At 38.1% G+C, this 23,822-nt stretch overlaps 1 protein-coding gene across 2 annotated transcripts; it reads right to left on the bottom strand.

Moving 5' to 3' along the window:
* Nucleotides 1-20,030: 20,030 nt before the first annotated feature.
* Nucleotides 20,031-23,433, bottom strand: LOC147614385 (uncharacterized). Of its 2 annotated transcripts, none has more exons than XM_086780936.1 (7): nucleotides 23,083-23,433; nucleotides 22,920-23,005; nucleotides 22,688-22,832; nucleotides 21,260-21,367; nucleotides 20,905-21,021; nucleotides 20,472-20,734; nucleotides 20,031-20,355 (listed from the first exon to the last, which is right to left on the bottom strand). In XM_086780936.1, exons 1-7 carry the CDS (start codon nucleotides 23,291-23,293, stop codon nucleotides 20,245-20,247), a joined length of 1,041 nt encoding a protein of 346 aa, XP_086637062.1. In that variant the 5' UTR covers nucleotides 23,294-23,433; the 3' UTR covers nucleotides 20,031-20,244. The 2 variants fall into 2 exon arrangements, with proteins under 2 accessions (XP_086637062.1, XP_086637063.1); XM_086780937.1 differs by having other exon boundaries at nucleotides 20,905-21,018; nucleotides 23,083-23,432.
* Nucleotides 23,434-23,822: the final 389 nt, after the last annotated feature.

Below are 23,822 nucleotides of genomic sequence, written 5' to 3' on the forward strand. Positions count from 1 at the left end.
GGAAGGATAGTAAGGTGGTTTATCATCCTTCTTGAGTTTGATTTTGAAGTTGCAGTTCGAAAAGGAACAACTCATCTAAGGGCAGATCATTTGTCTCGAATCACCTCTGGCGAAGCTCCTGTGGGTGTAGATGATGATATGTTAGATTCAACACTTTTCCTTGTAGAGACAGCTCCTAGATGGTCTGAATCCATTTTAGAAATTTTGACAAGTGGGCAAATACAACTAGCGGGTCCTAATGTGGACCTATGGCGACCATTCAGCTAATCTCAGGGAGATTATATCGTCAGGGTAATGATGGAGTGTTGAGGCTTATACCTAACCCCGACCAATATGAGGAGATCTTGGAATGGGCACATGCGGGTATCGATGGAATCCATGCATCAGCTACCACTTGTGTGCGACGTATATCTCAAGATGGGCAATGGTGGCCTACCATGCATGCAGATGCTGAAACATTTGTTCGTAACTGTGCTTCATGTAAAATTCAGAAGCCAATTCATAATGTCACATTATTCCAAATTTCAACTACACCAAGTTGGAGTAAGTATATTGTGGACTACCTTCAGCATGGTCATACGGATCAAACAATTCCTAAACATCGAAAGCAGGCTATTAAAATTGAGGCGGCAAACTATATGCTAATAGAGGGCCAACTCTACAAGAGGGGCAAGGATGGCAACTTACGCATGTGTGTATGTGAAGCTGACTATCTGAAAATCTTAACTCATGCACATGCAGGTGTTGGTGGTGGACACTTTTCTGGCAATACCACAGCTAAGTTGATTAGGTGGTCTGGGCTTTGGTGGCCAACCTTACAAATGGCTGCCGAAGAATATGTGAAACGTTGTGACGATTGTCAAAGGACCAAACCTCCCATCACAAAGGACAACATGCCATTGCGGCCTATGTTAAGCACACGTGCTTTTGCAAAATGGGGTATTGATTTTGTCGGTCCCATTAAACCTCCAGCTCGTAACACGCATGCAGAATATATTATAGTCGCAACCGACTATTTGACCAAATGGGTAGAGGCAAAGGCAACAGTCAAAAATGATGCCAGAACCACAGCCAAGTTCTTGTATGAGTACGTGTTTACACGCTATGGCTTACCTATTGAGATCGTTAGTGATCAAGGTGTACACTTTGTAAATGAAGTCATAGAATTTTTGCTTCAAGAATTTATGGTAATTCACAAGCGTTCTGCACCCTATCATCCCCAGACCAATGGACAAGCAGAGAGTACTAACAAGATTCTCTGCACAGCACTCACAAAGATTGTTGAGGGACATAGGACTGATTGGGAGCAAAAGTTGCACTCAGTTCTCTGGGCATATAGGACAGCCTATAAAACATCTGTGGGCACAACCCCATTTGAACTTGCTTTTGGGCTAGACGCAATTCTTCCCATTGAATTTCTTGTACCTACTCTACGAGTAGCTAAACAATTGGATTGGACTGGTCATGAGCTTTCACAACGCGTTGACGAATTGGAAAAGCTTGATGAGACCCGCTTATTAGCAGTAATGGGGATGTATGCCGAGAAGAGGAGACAAAAGCAATGGTATGATAGAAATGTAACAACTGGTCGATTCAAAAAAGGAGACCTGGTGCTCTTATACACACTTAAGAAGCATAAGAGAAAGCTCAAGAAACGTGGCTTAGGACCGTTTGTGATTAATGAGCTTACCCCAAGTGGTGCAGTGCGTTTAGAGACACTAGAAGGTGAGCAAATGCCTAACTTCATTAATGGAAGTCGTCTCAAGAAATACAATGAACCATTAACTGAAGCCATGCTTCAACAGATGCATGCTGCACAAACACGGAAAAAAGCACTTGACCTACTTAAACGTCAGGCTCAAGAGGAGGCTAAAGCTAGAGTTGCAAAAGCCAAGGAGCGTCGCAAAGCTTCTATGTTAGCCATACAGTTGGCTACTGATGAGCCATATGTTGAACCATTCAATATTCAAGTGGGACTTCATCTTCATGAGACTACCTACTTTGTCTCTGCCTTAATTGACTCTGGTGCAGATTATAATGTTCTCTCGTTTGACACCTGGATAGTCTTGGGTCAACCACCACTTGTGCAAATTCCTGTGGACCTACGAAGCTTCTCTGGAGAAGATAACCCTATAGAAGGAAAATGTGTCATTATGATGACCATTCAGGATCACCAGATGTCAGTGCCCTTTTATGTGGCACGTAAGTCCAAGGCAGTAGTAGAGGTTGTTCTCGGTAGATCGTGGTTAAGTGCTACCAATTGCTCATTAGATTGGAAGAATAGACAATACAAGTTGCAAATTGATTCTGATTGCATCTTGGGATCTGCTACACCACAAGCTTTATCGTGTCAAAAGGGTAATGTTTCTACCTTACCCAACCCACAATCAAAATCTGCTCTTGAAGCTCCAAAACAAATGATGTGGATAATTGATGAATACTCAAGTAAGGGCCATGGCTGGCATGTTCCAACTAATCTAGTTGCTGCTCAAAGAAGGCCAGGCAAAAAGGAATTATCAATGTGGCTACCCAAAGATGCGTACAAAATTGTACCATCTAGTCCAGTTGCTAAGCCTCTTAAGAAGCACATCATTTCCAAGCCTAAACCTCGGATTGTTAATCGATGGGTCCCAAAACATGTTCTTCAAGCACAAGGCTATTATGAGGGTGCAACAGCAATTTGGCTTCCAAAATGCCATGCTTTGACAGGGGTAAAAGAGTGTTTCAGAAAGATTCCAAAAACCACAATTGATTGTCCATATCAGTGGGTGCAAAAGAAGTCAACACAAAATCTTCAAGAAAGGAAAGGTGGCTGTGATAGCACCTACAAAACTACTTGTGTTGATCTTCCTAAAACATGTATTGAAACACCGGTTGTCCCGATTTCTCCTTGTAACACAATTCAACCATCAACTTGTGTACCTACGACAAGTCCAAATGTGTCTCATTTGAGCATAGATTCTGGTACTTCAATGCCTAAATCCTCTTATCTTGCTCAAATTCCAAGACAATTGCTAAAGTGTCCACCTCTTAAAAAGGATATACCAAAAACTAAAGATAAGGCATTAACACTACAATTAAAGCTTTTTGGTAAATCAATGTTTGAATAATGTAGTTCCTTATGCCTTTAGAAGATGTGTTTTCTTTGAGATAATCTTGTTTTTTATTGGAATTGTCATGATGGATATGAGTGTTCTAAATTTCATTGTTCTACGTCCAGATAACTCCTGATGGATATTTGGCGTGATACATGTCCACCATGCATTGACCCCGATTGTAAGATACCTCCCCCAACCCCTTTTTGGTGTCTATTATCTTCCCCTGTAATCATTCCTCTTCAGAAATATAAAGACCTTGTTTCTATCTATTTTAGCCTAGAGAGAGAAAAATATTCTAGAGAGAGAATATTCAGATTTTGAATATTTTTGGATAGAAAAATATCTCTTATAATTCAGATGAGTTCCCCTGAAATAGAAATTCAAAAAGAATTTTCCAATGTGCAATTGGAATTAATTAGAAATAGGTATAAAGAACCTTAGTCTAAGGGTCTAGATTTTCAGAAATCTTTAGACTATGGTCCAATTAAGGTTCCTATGGGCCAATAGCATCAATCCATGTGTAGGGAAGAGATAAATCCAAATTTGTAAAAAAGAAGATACCCAAAAATGAGAAAATGCTCACATAAGGTGAAGAGTTGAAAATGTACAAGGTTTATTAGTAAAAAACTATGAGCAATATTAAAATGATGCCATTATGACACATATGTAAGGAAGGGGAATTCTTTAAAGGAGGTGCATATTTCACATAAGATGAAGAGTTGAAAATGTACAAGGTTTATTAGTAAAAAACTATGAGCAATATTAAAATGATTCCATTATGACACATATGTAAGGAAGGGGAATTCTTTAAAGGAGGTGCATATTTCACATAAGATGAAGAGTTGAAAATGTACAAGGTTTATTAGTAAAAAAAACCATGAGCAATATTAAAATGATTCCATTATGACACATATGTAAGGAAGGGGAGTTCTTTAAAGGAGGTGCATATTTCACATGCTTGAATGAGTTTTAAACTCATAAAAATTGAGATATTTCATCTCTCCTCTCTCCTCATTCAAGTCTAGTTCCAAAAAGTTAGCTTAACTGACCTAAAAATGGTCAAATATTGACCGAACTGATTTAGAAAATTCTAGAATCAGTTTGTTTGGTTAGGAGCTCAATTTTTCCTATAAATAGAAGCCTCTCCCTTGTTGAAAAATAGTTAGTGTTTATGCATCGTTACTCTACTCCACCTAAGCCAAGAACTGTGAATTCATTTAATAATTCACTAGTTTTTGGAGCTTCCCTCTTTCTTCAATCCCCATTAGTGGCTCCATCAACATACTTAACCAATTGATTGGTTGGGGGCCTCTACCGTGAACAAAGAATCAAGCAAGTTGTAAGGTAATTAGTGAATATTGACTTTCTATAATTTCTCAATGTTTCTCTCTTCTCAACCCCTCTCAAGCTTGAGAAGTTTAATTGGTATGGTTTTTTTTTTAAATACTATTGAAGTTTGAATAGTAGTGAAGAGTTACATAAGTTAATAAATGCTATTGAAGTTAATTTTTATTTATGTTTAAATTCTAATGATTTTTATGTAAATTCTCTCTCTCACTCAAGAAATGATCATACTCATGACCCGTTCTCAATCCAAATCAAGCTTTTCATAAAGCTTTTCCTTAACCCAAGCTTAAGCTATGCTTGAGGCCAATTTAATGGCTTTTTTCTATGCTTTTAGTTTATGCATATTGATGATTCAATCCACTATAGATTAATGATCCAATTAGAGATCATTTTAATTATTTTCTTAATGATAAGCTTTATCCCTTAGAAAAAATTGAGATTTATCAGTCATAGCAGCGGAGCTATGGCAAAATTTTTATAAAAATTATGCATAAAATAATTTCATTCAAAGCATAAAAAGAGGACTTCCTACCATATTCTAGGAATTATCATCCTAGATTAATTGAAAGAATTTCATTATAATCATGGAGAAATTGAATTTTAATATCATGCATAAAGGATAATTTTTTTATATCAAAAGTGTTACTTTTATTATTTTTAATTTTCATGCATAGAAGTATGCATAAAGGGAAAAAAATTTTATATCAAAAGTGTTACTTTTATCATTTTTTAATTTTTCATGCATAGAAGTATGCATAAAGGAAAATTTTTATATCAAAAGTGATACTTTTATCATTTTTAATTTTCATGCATAGAAGTATGCATAAAGGATAATTTTTTTATATTAAAAGTGTTATTTTTATCATTTTTAATTTTCATGCATAGAAGGATGCATAAAGGAAAATTTTTTATATCAAAAGTGTTACTTTTATCATTTTTAATTTTCATGCATAGAAGTATGCATAAAGGATAATTTTTTTATATCAAAAGTGTTACTTTTATCATATTGGATTTCATGCATAGAGGTATGCATAAAAGTTGAATATTTTATTATAAAAGTGTTACTTTTAGCATAATTGAATTTCATGCATAGAGGTATGCATAAAAGATATGGGAAGTGATAAGATATGATAAGATGCATGTGGATGTGGATGTGGATGTATGAATGTGGATGTATGGATGTGAATGTGGATGTGGATGTGGATGTATGAATGTGGATGTATGGATGTGGATGTGGATGTATGAATGTGGATGTATGGATGTGAATGTGGATGTGGATGTGGATGTATGGATGTATGAATGTGGATGTATGGATGTGAATGAGGATGTAGATGTGGATGCATGGATGTAAATGTGGATGTGGATGTATGGATGTATGCATGTAGATGTGGATGCATGAATGTGGATGTATGGATGTGAATGAGGATATAGATGTGGATGTATGGATGTGAATGTGCATGTAGATATGGATGTATATATGTGAATGGGAATGTGGATGTGGATGTATGTATGCATGTGGATGTGGATATGGATGTGTATGTATGAATGTGGATATGGGATGTGGATGTATAAATGAGGATGTGAAAATGGAGATAAGCATGTAGATGTGGATGTATGGATGTGAATGTGGATGTGGATGTGGATGTATGAATGTGGATGTATGGATGTGAATGAGGATGTGGATGTGGATGCATGGATGTAAATGTGGATGTGTATGTATGGATGTAGGCATGTAGATGTGGATGCATGAATGTGGATGTATGGATGTGAATGAGGATATAGATGTGGATGTATGGATGTGAATGTGCATGTAGATATGGATGTATAGATGTGAATGAGAATGTGGATGTGGATGTGGATGTATGTATGTATGTATGTGGATGTGGATGTATGAACGAGGACGTGATAATGAATGTATGCATGTGGATGTGGATATGGATGTGTATGTATGAATGCGGATATGGATGTGGATATGGATGTGTATGTATGAATGTGGATATGGGATGTGGATGTATAAATGAGGATGTGAAAATGGAGATAAGCATGTAGATGTGGATGTATGGATGTGAATGTGGATGTGGATGTGGATGTATGGATGTGGATATGGATGTGAATATATGATATGTGATGTGAAGGAATCTGAAGTGAAGAGATGGAAAATGATATGATTGGATGAGTACACATATAAATGAAATGTGGAATAAGTAATGTGGATTGCATGAGGGATAATGTGGAAAAATGAGAGTTAATATAGAAATTGTATTTGTAAACTGTTTGTAAATGCTGTTTGTAAATGGCTGTTTTATGTCAAGAATGCTGGGAAAGCATTTTGACCGTCTTGTGATTAAGGTCGTGGAGACCTAACTGATAAAGTTGCAACTGCTGTGACGGAGAGTCAATGGAGGACGTCTCGCGTAGCAAGGTCGGCCGAGGTCTTGACCAGCCTCGGTTCGATTAAAATGGTGAGCTTCCGGTACGGTGGATGAGGGACCAAGGAAGCGGCCTATGAGTGAAGCGCTAGGTCACCTGCGAAGGATCCTAGAGGGTGCTGACCATACGGTGCTCGGGCTCTGGGTCGCCCAGGATACCCACGCGTGCGTCGAGGAAGATATTGGAACAAGGAGTAAGAGTTGTTTTCTGGAACCGGGCATGGATCTGGTTGACTGACCTTGCTGGTCCTCAACGGATGAGTCCATGGCTCTTTTATATGGATCTGTTGGTTGATCTTGCTGATCTTCAACGAGAGTCCATCTTGATAAGTGATTATATTGTTGAGTATTATGGGCTAGGAACTATTGAAACGGCCCCTGTGTGGACAGGTGGTGAGCGTTCTAGTTGCCAATGATGCCATAGATACTCTGATGAAGGAATGATGGGAAATTATGAATCAACTGGATAATTTGGGAGATTGTGATCAGTGGTACTATGGTTTCATTAAAGGATTGTTTTAAAGTTAGCTGATGCTAAGAAAAAGGCAATTTTCATATTGGGTGTGTAAGTGGTGTGGCTAGTTTTATGTTCGCATGAAATTCCGGCTAGGGGGCCTTGGAACTCTTTTCCTTGGTACCCGGGACAAAACCTAACCAAATTCCAAATTGGATCCCATCACTACAGTGGTTGGGCGGTTGGCTAACCCATGGGATCGGATGGGGTTAGGCTGGACTGATGGATCCGTAAATCGAGACTCAATTTCTGTTATTACGATAGATAAAGTAAATCCCGGATAGTAATTGTTCTATGGATAGGAATCAACGGCTGTGCCTCCTTGGTGGGGAAAAAAGCGTTGATCCCAATGATCCAAGTGCAAGTTTCTTCCTTGATCTGACCAAGTATCTTTATAGATGCAGTCGGATCTGTTTGATCAGTAAGAGTTTTGACTACGTTAGAGTAAAAATTATCCTGGTGGAATCGCCCGTGCTTTCCGGATAAGGGAAGTTTTTCCGGGTCTGGTTTTGGAAAAACCGACGGATTAGTTTTTTGTCCGGATATCCGTGGACGAGGCCCCGAGTGTGGGACCCTGCCTCGCGCAAGAAGTGCTACTTCCGCTGCTAGTACCCCGAATCCGTTGCGCGGTGGGAACAGGGATCTCACACCGATAGTACTCGACCAGATCATCGCGGGGGTTATAGTGCTCCTCCATTTCAAACACATTCTAGGTACTTCTATGCTCCCTTAGGTGAAAGTTGCTGTGGGCATCAATTTGTCACATTATTCTATCAACAGCATCACCCATTTCCACATTGTCAAGAGTGTGCACGGCTTGTATTAGAAGAAGCTTCACATATTTGTTGGATATGCCGCTCTTACTTTAGACGATATGGCACGGGCTTAATGAAGCAAATTGTGGGAGTTACACCCCAATGCCATAATCTTCTTAATGTGAGAATACCAGAGAGAGGACCACATCAGCGTAGATTACCTGAGGAGGTTCAAGCACAACAATGGAGGGATACAAGCCTAAATGACTTGCAACCACCGATCTTGCAAGCCCTCCTTCCCCAAGCCTCCACATGTCAATATTGGATCAATATGAGTACCTACATTGCACAGTTCCAAAATCGAAATTGTCTAATTAACCTTCCCATAGAACCAATGCCATACTTTAGTGAGGAAGCACTCCTTCCTCTACCACCTTCTCCAGCGGCAGGTTTTTGTGAGGGGTTGTCTCTGCATCCTGAGGAAATTGATACCATCTTTCCAGCAGACGAGGACACGGATCCACCACCAGCGCAAGGGTAAGTTCAACGACTCCGCAATAAGATCGACAAGCCAGGGCACTTTTCTCCCACTGGGTTTTTTCCCTCGGCTATATTCGGTGTTTGACACCAATGGCAAATTTTATTTTTTTCTTTTCTTTTCGTGTTTGTTAATAAAAATTTTGCAGAAATCTCCGTAAAAAAACAAAAGCATCAAACACGCCCCAATAGTCCACCTATCGTGCAAACAAATTAGGAAGGGGGGAGACATGCTATGCCTACAAAGATCAAGGAAGAGCAATCTGCACAAAATCAGCAATTCATCAATGCAAATGAACAACATCAAAAGGGCACTACAACAGGTGTATTCAGATCTTAATCTTTATTTCTTTATGTGCTCTTATCTTTCGAATATATGGTTTGCATGTTCACACAATGTTGGCTGGTTTCAGTTTTTGATTAGTTGTTAAAATATGGTGAGTGAATTCTAGAGTCTTAGAAGACTTAGTAAAAGATATTTCTATCTAAAGACAGTGTAGGATATATACCAATGGAGTATGCCAAGTACTTATGTTTTCAAGGTATATTAGTTATCCTTAGTGGTAGCTACCTCTTAGATATGAGCTAGGTGCTAGGAGTAATAAAAAATTACGAAAATGTGCCTTAAAAAATATATATCCAAAATAAATTGAGACAGGAAGTGTCTACCGCCATGTGAAATGCTTGGTAGGACCTGAGGTTGTCTTAGCACCTTGGGGCCGATGCCTTGGTTTCCATGGGGTGAACACTGATGTCTAAGAACTTCAGAAGAAGAACTTTGAGGAATCTATCGCCTTGATAGATGTTGGTAGGACTCGGGGGTACACTATGGGCCCTTGAGACTGATGCCCTCATCTTCATGGGGTACTCCTTAGGTCATAAAAGAAAGAAAAAGAGTCTGTCACCCTTGAGATACTTAGCGGTCTTTAGATTCTCTTGGCGGAGGTCTCTTGGCCATTGCTTGGGTCTCTTTGGGATAGAACCTTAATCTTCATCAACTTCTACACACATATCAAAAAAAAAAAACGAGAGTTCCAATCACCTTTGCTCATATTTAGGAGTAGGTATGCCATTTAGGAGTAACTTACATACTGGTAGGACATTGAGACTACGGTCATAACCGGCGGTGTACAAAGCACACTTGCCTTTGCATAGCATTATCTACTACTTAAGTCTCACTTTGACTAGTCTTTACTCACCTATTTTAGTACTCATTAAAACTTTAATCAGCCCTGCACTTGTATGCTCACGTGTGAAGTCATCATTGCTGATTTTTCTTTTCTTTTCTTTTCTTTTCAATAAAGGACTTTACTCGTATCAATTGTTTTTTTGTTGCAGCTCTTGCTACTACCGCGCTCGAGGACGTGCGCAAAATAGGAAGGGGGGAGTGTTGCATGCAAATGAAGATCAATACAAGGATGCAACAAAAAAGACACTTAGGGCTCTTGAAAAGAGTTCAAAGTTGTAGATGAATGTGGGAGGGGGCTTGACAATAATCCCACATGGGAACTTTTGAGAGTTCTAGAATTTTTGTATAAAAGGTAGCTCCTTTGAGAGCTAGAGGAACACTCTTTGGTCATTTGGTTGAGGGGCTCATAGAGAGAGCTTGCTCCATAGCTCCATCTCAAGTGCTCTCCCAAGGCTCTCCATCTCCATTCTTGTTTCAATCATGTACTTTCTATTCTTTACATTTTCAATGATATGAGGTTTTGGTCTACACTCTTGCTAATCTAGATTTCTTAATGATGTTTTGATTTGTGAGTTATAGAGTGCTTGTGATGAAGCTTGTGCTTGAAATAATGTGTAGTTGAGGCTTGTGTGATAGCTCTTTGCATATTAGGTTCCTTGCATAAGTTGCATTTGTGTGCTTAAGTGTAGCCTAATCTTGATGCTTTGATTATGTAAGATTGATTGCTTGAGTGTTGAGAAGGATTGAGTAGGACTAGAGGTCATTAGTGTGTGGTTAACTCTTCTTCTCCCATTCGGGATAGCCTCTATGCGCTAACCGGGTTGCATTCACGGATTGACAAGTGTGTGGGTTGGAGTGTAGCCTCCGCTATGCTATGATGTCCCAAACAGTGGTCTCAATATTGAGTAGATTTATCCATAACCCAAGCACAAAGCATTGGCAGTCTGTCAAATGGGTGTTCCATTACCTAAAGGGAACCAAGCACTTTGGGTTATTTTATCCCAAGGGGGTTAAATCACAGCTGCATACATTTACACGAGTTGATGGAGATATACTAATTACTGAACTTGTAGAAGTGATCTCATCTACACCGATTCGTACATGAATTCATGAGTGTCCATGAGTGGTTTTTGCTTTCGCCTTGGTGATTCATGTAACCCATTGTGGCCTAGCTGTGAAGCTGAGTACAAGGTAGCATTTATAGTTATAATTAAGTGTGTTTGGCTCAGGCACCTTATTGTTGATTTGGGTATTGGTGAGTCCTCATCCACTACCATCTTCACTAACAATCACAGCAAGGAATCTAATTTTTCATGTTCAAACAAAGCACATTGAGGTGCAGTATCATTATGTCTGGGAGAAATGCTCTGCACATGGAAAATCAACTCGGCTTATATTTGTTCACAAAGGCTCTCCCATGAGGTAAGTTTAAAGTCTCAACTTACTTCCTTTTGGGGACTAGTTTGGGCTCCCTATCACAGTCCAAAGAGCGTGCCACATCTTTGTACTTCTAGTTCCAGTTCACCCCTTGTTCACATCATCACTCCTAGGGAAGATTTATAGCCATATTTGGTAGTGATGTGTGTGAACACACTAGGACTAGCCAGGGCACTTTTTTCCTTTTTATGAGGTTTTTTTCCCCGTGCTAGTATACACACCAATCTTGGGTTTTACTTATCATCTTTTATATAGCACACATTCATTATCCATTCATCATCTCATTGTGTGCTCCCTTGAGCTTCTTCATTATGTGTGTGTGTGTGTGTGTGTGTGTGTGTGTGTGTGTGTGCGCGCGCGCGCGCACGTGTACGTGTGCGTGGTTGCAAGATCAAGGTGCTCAGTTTTGTCCACTCATGCACCCTGTAAACAGTAAAAAAATAGGCATTTGTTTACCTTTAGTGGCTAATCTCTCCTAGTAAATGAAGGAATTTTGTTTCAAGTTCTTTTCTTGGAACATCATATTCAAAGTTAGAAATATAGTTGCATAATTTGATTAAGCATTAGATAGTCAAAAGTCCTCATTTTCTTACGTACAAAGTCAATGTATACACCCTGTCCCAAATTTGAACTGATTCCATAAAATGCTAATATCTTTTACATATAAACTTATATGAGATTCCCACTTTGTACCTTAGATCTTCACATAATATAGAGCTTAACTTGATTTTTCAAGAAAATTTTAAGATATTTTTTTATTTTTTTTAAATATTTCAAGGTCTTTGAAGTGTTATAATATACGCCACTTTTTGTACCTACAATAACTACCACTTTTTGTACCTACAATATTTCAAGGTCTTTGAAGTGTTATAATATACGCCATTTTTTGTACCTACAATAACTACCACTTAAAATCCTCAATCTTGTAGATCAAAAGAGTGGGTAGATACTGAGACATTAGTAGAATGTGGTGATTAGTAAAAATTACAAATCCAATGGTTGGATTTTTAATGATCTCTTTTTCAAAATTCTTCCAGACTATCAGAAGGCCTGCAAATATTAATAATCTAATTAGTAAAATTACATTTTTGATGTGAATCATCTAAAACTTATAGGGACTAGTGTACTTGTAATGGTGCATCTATGAAAAAATAAATTGGATCACTCTAAGTATGGAAAGATCATTTGCTTATCATTTCATCATATTTTTAATTAATTTTTATTAATTAGACTAATTTATATTAATTTAAGTTATATTGGGTTAATTTAAGAGCAAACGTATTTTCTATTAGTTGCTTGATTTCATTTTAAGTACCTTGCCTCCCAAAATTTACTCTCCAAGCATTGTCCCAGTCCACATAAAGTGGATAAAACTGGACACCCTGATCTTGCAACAACCCGTGTGTGTGCACGCATTCATGCAACCCTATTTTCAACAACATTGAAGTTGTTAGGGTAGACCCCAAAAAATTTCATACTATTAAGACTTGGCCTACTCCAAAGAATGTTACTGAGGTTTGTTCTTTTCTAGGTCTTTACAATTATTATAGAAAATTTATTCGTAATTTTTCTTTGATTGCTTTACCTTTGACTATAAACAAATTGTTTTTTCTTGGGGTGAACACCAACAAAAAATCCTTTGACATGCTTAAGCATATTTTGACACGTGCTCCATCAGTACTTCAATTGCCTAATTTTTCATTAGGAAAAATTTGAACTCAAATTGGTCCCTTTAAGGATTGCTACACATTCTCTCTCTACAAAAATGGGCTCATTGGTGAACTTTTGCAAATTAACTCAGAAGTGAGCAGAGTTTAGACATTTGGAATCTACTCTTTGAGACCTTGTCAATGATATATAGCATGATGGGAAATTTTGCATATTCAAGAAGTCCCCAAATTAGGTGTATGCAAAATTTTCCATCATGATATGTATCATTGGAAAGGTCTCGAAGAGTAGATTCCAAATGTTCAAACTCTGCTCACTTCTAAGTTCATTTAACATGCCACATCATCACCAAATTTGGGGACTTGTCTCGAAGAGTAGATTTCAAATGTCCAAACTCTGCTCACTTCTAAGTTGATTTGCAAAAATTTCTCCATGAGCCCATTTTTATAGAGAATGTGTAGCAATTCTTAAAGGGCCCAATTTGAGTCCAAATTTTTCCTAATGCTCGACCTTTGTTTCTTGTCGTCGTCATTAATGCCAGTGGATCAGGTATTGGAACAATCCTTATGCAGGATGGTCATCCTCTTACATATGAGAGTTGTAAACCCTTTGAAACTAAGTATACTTATGATAAATAACTTCTTGTTGTTGTTCACGCACTTCGTATACATAAAAATGATGTTTTCAACTTTATTTTTGAATGTCTTTTTTATCAACAAGTTAAGCGACATCATGGAAAACAGCATGGCTTACTCATGCTATTGCCTCTTTCTAATGGTCCTTGGGAAGAAATTTTGATGGATTTTATTACAGGTGTACCAATTACTTCTACATGAAATGACATGCTTTCGACTATTTGTTGATAGATTTAGTAAGCAAGCATATTTCATTGCATGCAAAAGGACATTGTCTACTTCACAAGCTGCACATCTTTTCATTAAACATGTTTTTACACATCATGGTCTGCCAAAAATTATTGTAATTAATTGTGATTCTAGATTTTGTAATAATTTTTTGATTGCCTTATTTTTTGATTGCTTTATTTTTAAATCTTGGACTTAAAATTGTTTTCACATCTACTTTTCATCCTAAGAGTAATGGCCGTACCGAAGTAATTAATAGCACCATTTTAGACTTGTTAAGGTCGTACACTATTTCTACCCCAATTACTTGGGACCAACATCTTCATTTACTCTACAATTTTCTTAAAAAAATACACCACATTCTACTATAGGAAAAGCTCCTTTTGAAGCCATGTATGGTAAGAAATTACGGGCACCTGCTTCTTGACTTTCACATGTTGTACTTGCAGCATATGATTTTACTAGAGACCATACATGTATCCTTCAACAAGTACATAAATCTATCGCTAAATCCCAAACACAATATGTGACCCCCCAAGCCATTAAAATATATAAGGCAATGACTTCACAAGAAGGCGATTATGTTTGGCTTCGCATAGAGAAAAAAGAAGATTGAAAAGTATAGAGAAACACCCAGTAGTTAAATTAGCTCTCCAAGATTTTATGGTTTATTCAAGATTCTCACAAATATTAATGATAATGCTTTCCTTTTGGATATACCATCACATTGGCGCATTCATAACCCTTTTCACATTAGTGTATTGAGACCATTTAGAGATCCTCTCCTCGCATATCTAGTCTATGATGACCCTCCATTGATAGATGAAGATTTTGAGATCATAAAACCAATAATTATTTTAGACCATGAGCAAACAATAACAAGAAGAGGAAATATTTATCATAGATATTTAGTGAAGTATAAAGGCCATCCCATTGAAGATGCTTAATGGCTCCCTAATCATGCCTTCTCAGGCCTACCCATCCTTGATTGCATCTTATTTTCATACTCGCCTATGGTTATTTTGTGATTTTTTAACAATTGACGACAATTGGTTATTACCCCCGTGACATGTTATGAGGAGTAAATTTCTGGAATTTTATATTCCCACGTTTCTCATTATTTATAAATTCTCTCCTAAATGGGTTTAGATTGGGATGCCTTTCTAAATCCAAGCGATCGTAGCTTACTTTGCGCATACATGGATGATTCCGTACATGCGTGAGAGTATGGATTGCATTGTCTTGATTTATTGAGTTTCGTATGGTTATTTATATTTTTAATCAATAATTGATTGACGTACTTGATGTAAAGTGCAGATCCTTGCGTTAGATAATGGAGGTGAGCTGGTATGGTCAGGAAGATTTTGTAACACTCGACTTTCGGTGTCAGTGTGAATACTATTTGATTTTGTGACAACATGCAGCACCATTTATTCCATTTTAGGTGGTGTCCATATTTATTGTCAAAGGATATATTTATTGGGACATAGGAAAGCTCCCTTTTGCATATTTAATTTTACAAGAGATGTACACATTAATATAGTTTAAGTTTTATACCTATTTTGAGTAGTTTGGCTTGCACGTTCAATAAAGCAAGCTATTTTTGTTGAAGTGGACATCTTTTTAAAAGTGTACACTATTTAGAGCTCCACAACTTATTTCAAAAAATAAGATTACAATACACTGAGAGGAAGCATGGGCTCACTCTTGTGTGGGGGAAAATTAGAACCCAATCTTGTGTTATGTGCAAATCTTACTCTAGGCCATATTAATTATTATTTTGGAATATATTTGTGGGTCATTTTCCTCCAACAGTACTAACTAGATATTTGGACACAATATTTGGACATGTCTAAATCTTTTCCCAGTGGAAAAAGTCTAAATCTTTAATAACGAATGAGTCGAGGATTGAGATTTAAACATAAGTCCAAATCTCTTTCCAAAGATATTTGAACACGTGCAAATCTTTTGCCAACGATATTTGGACAGAAGTGTTAGTCCTCAACTCATTGGGGGCTAGAGATTTGGACTTATCTGTAAACCTCAATGCACTAGCAAAAGATGTGGACATATATATATATAACTCAATCCTCAATTGATTGGCTAGTGTTTTGGATTTATATCCACATCTTTTGCAAGTACACATACATATATATAAATTGACCACATCTTTTGCAAAAGTACACACATAGTTACACATACACATACATATATATAAATTGACTAGAGATTTGGACTTATTTCTAAACCTCAACGTCTTTTGCAAAAGTACACACATAGTTACACATACACATACATATATATAAATTGACTAGAGATTTGGACTTATTTCTAAACCTCAACGCACTTGCAAAAGATGTGGATATAAATCCAAAACACTAGCCAATCAATTGAGGATTGAGTTTTATATATATATATATATATACACACACACACACACACACACACACACATAGGTACATATGCATATACATGTATAGAAATGTGTATGTATGTATGATAAATATCTACACACACACACACACACACACACACACGTGATAATTTATTCATCTTATAATGTCTGTATAAATATCTACACACACACACACACGTGATAATTTATTCATCTTATAATTAAAACCAACATTTTTTTCTAAATTAAAGCTTCTAAATATATATACATATAACATCATTATATATATGTATATATATATATATATATATATATATATATATATATATATATATATATATATATGTGTGTGTGTGTGTGTGTGTGTGTGTTATCCCTAAGGAGAAGATACATTGTGGAGATCTTGGGGTCTCTTATGGGACACTAAGGTCTTTTGTGTGTTTCGTGTGAACGCACAAAGGTCTTAGGGTCTCTTATGGACACTAAGGTCTTTTTGTGTGTTTCGCATCATGAATGCACAAAGGTCTTAGGGGCTCTTATGGACACTAAGGTCTTTTTGTGTGTTTCGCATGAATGCACAAAGGTCTTAGGGGCTCTTATGGACACTAAGGTCTTTTTGTGTGTTTCACGTGAGTGCACCTTTATGGGCTTTGAGTGTCGGGCTAGGGGGTTTCCTGAAGTTAATGTGTGTCCAAGAGCTTGGTGGTGTAAGGTTTGCCCCTTCTAGGCTAAGTTCAAGGCCAAAAAAGAACAAAACTATGTAGTAGGAAAACTGTGTGGTTTTAAAAGGATAGCCTAGCTCAAGGCATGTAAACCAAATAACTTTTGAGGCAGTTTTGTAATTAAAGAAGACAACCCCCTTTGTTCACTTTAGAGGTGGGGGGACAAACTTTTGTCTCCACATGCTTATTTTTGGGGAGTGTCTATAACTATTTAAAGGGTGATTGAGGTGAGATTTTTTAAGTTTCTCTTCACTCCCACCTTGTGCCTAGAGCCTTAAGGAACTTCAAAGTGGGGTTCTTTTTCATCTAACCTAACATGACTATCTAAATTAAGAAAATCATACTAACCTAGCCTAGTCTAGTCTTAAAACTAACCTAATTTAAAAATATTGTAATCTCTCTCTCTCTCTCTCTCTCTCTCTCTCTCTCTCTCTCTCATACTAACCTAGCCTAGTCTAGTCTTAAAACTAACCTAATTTAAAAATATTGTAATCTCTCTCTCTCTCTCTCTCTCTCTCTCTCTCTCTCTCTCATAGCTTTTGGTCGACCACCAACAGCAAAACAAGCTTTAATAAAGGGAAGTCCACAACTAGAAAAATGGGATGTAAGTCCACTACATTTTCTTATCTATTGTAATAACCAATATAGAGATTGGGAGTCATAGTTGAATCTCCTTTAATGAGACTGATATTTAGATTCAAGTCCAAATTGCTACGCATTTTAGATCGAGATTTGGGCTTAAGTCCTCTCTTCCTCAATGCCTAGAGATTCGGACTCGAGATTTGGACTCAAGTCCAAATCTCTCATAATGCCTAGAGATTATGAGGAGTCAAACTCTTGAAGGATTAAGGCACATTTCATTTTCTCAATTCCTAGAGATTTGTATTTGAGTGGAAATCTCCCGCAATGCCTAGAGATTTGCACTTGAGAGGAAATCTCCCGTAATGCCTAGAGATTATGACTTGAGTCCACCTCTTGAGGGATTTGGACTCAAGATTAAATTTCTAGAATAGACCTAATCTTGAACCTCCAGAGAGTGTAATTTGTCCCATCCAACTTTCCATCACTAGTAGGTAGAGGACGAGCACGAGCAACTACGTTATTTGTACGTTGGGAATCTATCTTCAAATAGCAAATTTTCAAAACAAGATTTACCTAGAGTCTATGTTGTGATACCATGTAAGAAAATACAATAGGCGAAGCGAGATCAACATAATAAAAAGCACTGAATTGTAGAAAGAAGTGAAGAGGAAACAATATTACTACTTGCAATCTTTAATTACAAACTAATGGTTGTCAGTCTCCACATGTGCTCTAGGTAAGGAGCTTTGATGGCGATCTAGACAGAATATGGATGAAGGATGTCTTGCTTACAAGAGTTCTTGAATACAATGAACTCAAAGATAAACTAATAAGGATGCCAAACTAGTCTATATATAGTACCCACGGCCCTCAAACCTAAGAACATTGTGTCCTCAGGTTGTTATCCACAATACTCACTAATGTGGTCACATAGCCCACACAAGCATGCATCCTACTTGGCAAAGCGCCACTATCCAATGTCTAAACTGGGAACTGTCGGGTGCCAAAGTGCTCACCACAACGACTACTCCTTATATAGAGATCCTTACAAAATAGAAGAGAATATATGTCACCCACAATAACAACAGGAGGGTGGAGCATTAAGAAAATGCTTTTCCAACAAAGTTATAGTAGTAAATTTTGATTAGGGATCATAGATAAGTTTTCATGTTAATAGCTTATCATAATATTAAAATATATCAATGTAAAGGCATTGCTTTCATTTTTTTCATTGAAACCACCCTTACTTCATTTCTCTCCAGTCTTCTAGTTTTTGAGTCATGGCGCACACAAAGAAAAGTGCCAAAAGGAATCCCAACAAAGTGCCCCCTCTTATAACTATCCATCAAGGGGGTCCTTCCCATGACACCAATATGGCACAAAAAGCAAACATGGAGACCAAGCACCACCCCTTTAATGCATTTGTTTGTTGGATTTAGTAAGCAAATTATAGCCTCTTTATCAAGTACATAAGCAAATTATAAAGTTGCAATTATGGCAACTTATAAAGCTATGTGGTTGCAAAAAACTATCAAATAGCTTTCATTGACTTGAAGTTTGCAAAGACGAAAGATCAAGTTGTAGATGTTTTTACTAAGGTACTATTAAAGAAATTTCAAGGTTTTTGATCACTTGTTCAAGAGATCTACCTAATCTTGAGGGAGAGAATGTTGTGAATAAAAGCAACAAAACAAGCAAGCCAATTTTGTTATACGTGACAACTTACAGAATTGCTCTTCTAGGTAAGAGTTTGAAGGAGAAACTCATGGGGCCCTAGTCTTGAGTGTAAAACACCATAAGTCTTGTTCAGCCCATCATAATGGTGTAGCTCCTCGTGTGACTATCAGCACAATGCCTCTAAAACAAGAGCTTGTAAGAGATGCCCCTTTGCAAGAAATGGTAGTAGTCTTAACTTTCTCACTTATGCAAAGTCTAAGGAAGTGACTTATGGATGAAATAAGAGATTTTGAGGCACATAAAATATACTTTATATTATGGCTTACGTATGAAAGAGATGTTGGATTAGATATACAAAGATGTGTGGATGCAAATTGAGCTAGCAATCCAAATGATAATAGATCTATTTTGAGTTTCATGGTCTCTAGCATGTGTGGCAACTTGTGAGGCTATGTAGTTGCAAAATAAATAATTGAATCTCTCCCCCCTTTCACAAACCAATTGCACTTTACAGTGATAGTTCATGTTTAATTGCATCTGATCATAATCCCGTTTTTCGTGTCAGAACAAAGCATGTGAATGTACATTAACGTTTTATAAAGAAGAAACTATTGGTTAGCCATGCTGGGATGCAGGCACTCAGTTCCACCTCTTCTCCACATCAAGGTTCAAATTCTAGGAACTAGACGTGTGCTCTCCCTCCTTGATGAAAAAATGCTCTTAATGCCTGCATTACGCGTGCACAAACTACTTACAAAAATAAAAACTGACGCTCTGCTGGCCTTCCCACCCACTTCACACTAAATCATTTCAATTATAACATAAATTGCCCCTACTTAAAACACTTGTACAGTGACAATCCCCATAGCCATTTTCTGGAAAAGCATGCCAAGAAGCATTACCATGAGAACTGAGGGGTATAGATTTTTGCCACAAATATCAGAAGCATGCCCTTACATTAGAATTGTAAAAAAGCAGCTTCAATGCCTATCATGAAGACACCAAGCTACCAAAAATTGTGATCCAGTGAGCTAGGAGCCAATAACTCCAGAAACCCAAGGGACCACTACCGGTGCTGTCGGGTGGCTCTTCCTGTACTCTACATCATATTTCCTTTTGAAGTTCAATCGAGGTTGATCGGCCTGTTGCACGCAAACAAAGAGAATGGAGTCAGAAGCAGCAGATGAAGCATTCCAAAGGCTGCTGATCATCACAAGACTTGAAGAAGAATATACACTTAAAAGCACATCATTACTACCTGCTTCAACCAGCATTCTTGGTGCTTATGCTCATATTTGTCTGGAGAATAGCAACCTTCCTCCTGTGGACAATAAACCCAAACATTGCATTTCAAGTGGCCTGGTTTGGCTGCTTTGGCCTGATCCAGACATGCCTGGCAGCAATCTGCTGCGCTCTCCACGTGAAACGTGAGCCCCCACCGTACAGCCGTCCCATCATAATCTGTATGTGGTTCGGCACAACACTCTGAAGGCACAGCTCTTCCAGGGATAATTCCATTGTCTGCATAGTGTTAACTCATAAAGCTTAATGCAAAATGATAATTCTGGGGTTGAATCCCACCACCTGAATTGAGTAAATTAAGCCGCATTGGCTGGCACTAAATTTTCTTTTAAGAAGCTTAACCCTAAACCAAAAACGATGTACTTAGCTTAGCCTTAGTGAGAACCTACCGATCTCTAGATCAGGTGGAATGTCTTCTCCTTGTTCTGCAATAGGATCTGGCTCTTCCCATCCTATGTCTTCCAGCAAGGAGCTCCAACCGACTTTAAGTAAATGCTTCAACCCTTCTTAAAGAACAGCTCCAACATACGATACACACACACACACACGAGCCCCACCGTTACCAACCGCATGCAGAGAAATCTACCAACAAGACACCACAATCTACCATGCATCCGGTGATGAACAAAACTGACTATCTGCATCATGAAGCAATAGTTCCAGTTGCAAGCATGAACAAAACCTACTTATTCTTCAGCTGTGCTCCCATTCATCATCATCATCACGGCAAGTTCCTGGCCATACCCGCAGCTTGAGCTTCTTGAAATGCTTCAGGTTTCTCTCCTTTAGATTTGGCTTTCTCTTCCTGCATCTTGATTTCTTTGAGCTTCTTTGTCCGCCATTCCTCAAGGACTGTCACAACCAAAAAGTCCATTAAGAGACTGTGTGTGTCAAATGTCAAGCATTCTCGTAACAAATGCATAAGCATAATAATAACACAACACTGTATAGCATGCAATCTCTTGCATGTCACGTGCCATGTGTGGTATAACATGTGTGCATGTAAGAGGTGTGGTGTCATTATGCATTATCTATCATCACAACAGGCTCTTCGCAACCAATATAATACAAATAAGCATGTACCTAGACGTGTCATAGCAAAGGGATGCCACATGACAAAAAGGGTCATATGAGAAATAGTCATAGGTGCAGGCAAACCTCCACTTCAGAGACTGTGCAATACATTGCCTGTAAAATGTGTGCAGATTGCATATGATGTATACCCTTCCAAAAAAAACCATTTTATACCCACATCATCAAAGCCTTCGACAAAACCATTTTATAACCAGTCACAAAACACTGGATCTTCTTGATTCTCCATGATTTCACCAAGTAATCTCTTCAGCCAAACACATTCGCACACGGTATACTTGGCTGAATTATGTTCTCCTTCAGTAGAAGAGAAAGCTACAATTGCTTGCTTTTTGCTTTTCCATGAAATAAATCGAAACTAAGAGAATCAAATCATAAGATGATATGTACTACTCATCAATACCAAAATTAATCATTCTTTTGAGTACATGAGTACACACTTAACTGCTCTCCAATGTGATTCTTTCAGCCATATAATGACTTATGGTACTTACAACGTGAGTTATGTCAAGACGAGTAATCATCACGTATATAAACTTTCCACAAGTTGCCTGGAAAGAGTACTAACAACACTTTTTTCATATGTATAAGATGAAAAGTTTTCATTTGTTTCCATCAAGTTGAAGGTTGCTTTCTGTCCATCATTTTGAATCTTTCCAACAACTCCTTAATGTACTTCGATTGAGTCAAAAACATGCTTGATTATTGGCTCCGGATACAGATAATTGCCCGAATCGCCCGCCCATTTGACAGCTTAGCACTAACTACTTAATGCCTCGAGCAGCTTAACTCTGAGGCAAGATACAGACAGCTTAACAATCATACAATTGCCCGCCTGTTTGACAGCTTAACCCTAAATATTTAATGCCTAAAACAGCTTAATAACAAGGCTGGATCATACAATTGTCAGACAGTTGTCCACACCCAAAGGGCGGCAAAGAAGGGACTGCTGATGGATGGGGACTCGGGAATTGTCTGCATCCTAGCATCTTAGAGGAAAACGGACCCAGCAGAGTTAACCCTTTTGTTGCTCTGATATCAAAACACAAAAACAAATAGAACCCAGTTGAGTTATCTAACCTCGGTACTGCTGTTGGGTTTCATTGCCGGCTGCTCTGACTTCATCCAATCTTCTGGTAAGGTCGGAGGCCACTTCCTCTCTGAGCGACTCCACCTGCTCACTGGTAAAAGCTCCTGCTGCAGATTCGCTTCGGATCTCTTGTATCTGAAAAAAGTGCCAAGGTGCTAATCTGTTGCAAAATACACCTAAAGCATGCAGTGGGCAAGCAAAACAACACTAAAGAAAACCTACCCTCTTCACCAAGTCGACAGGCTCTGCGTGTTTCCGGACCTTGACAGCTTCCTGTATGCGTCGCAGCTGCTCTTCTGTGTATCTGACTGTGAGGCAGAGGCAGGCATTTTAGGGGGGAAAGAGAGTGGAAGCAATTAGATCCAGAGGAGGGAGGCAAGCAAACCTTTGAAGGGGAAATACGAGTTGCGCTGAAAGAAGCCAAGGACAGGCGTCGAGGAGGAGGAAAAGAAGTTTACGGGGCTGAGAAGCAGCTGCAAGACATAGAGAGCGGCGGCGATGTTGCAGGTACACACCAGAGCGGTGGCCGTCCGGTATGAGCAGCGCGCCCGCCCAGAAGACCCCTCGGAAGAGGAAGAAGAGGGGGGCGCCATCATCAGCACCCACAGAGGAGCAAAACCCACCACTACCCTTACATGGTCACCTGTGCTTATGGAGTCTGGAGACCTTTGGAGAGGAAGACAAGGACAAAAAAAATTTAAAAACAAGTATTTAATAATGCCACCACCTCTATTCTTGAAAATCTCACATTTAATGGAAATGCAAAAAAACATTTTGCATTTCCATTAAATACTTGGAAGATAAGGACAAAAAAAAAGTATTAAAACAAGTATTTAATAATGCCACCACCTCTCTCTATTCATCAAAATCTCACAATTTAATGGAAATGCAAAAAACATTTTGGTGCCATATTCTTTATTTCCTTTGAAATAGATTATTTATTATGGAGTATAGACCTCCATTAATTTTCCTTATTTTTGCTTTAGCATGTGCTATGGTGCTCCTAATGGAAGTACTCGATTAGAATCCTTTGTAGTGGCATGTAATTTCAGTACCCACTCTCACAATTGAAAAGTTAAAAACTAATAATTTCGTTGTAGCCTCGTGGTGGTAGCACCCATGCCT

This window comes from Cibotium barometz, chromosome 42 (assembly GCF_041138505.1).
Source record: "Cibotium barometz isolate CiBa-2024 chromosome 42, ASM4113850v1, whole genome shotgun sequence".
In the NCBI taxonomy this organism is placed as follows: domain Eukaryota; kingdom Viridiplantae; phylum Streptophyta; class Polypodiopsida; order Cyatheales; family Cibotiaceae; genus Cibotium; species Cibotium barometz.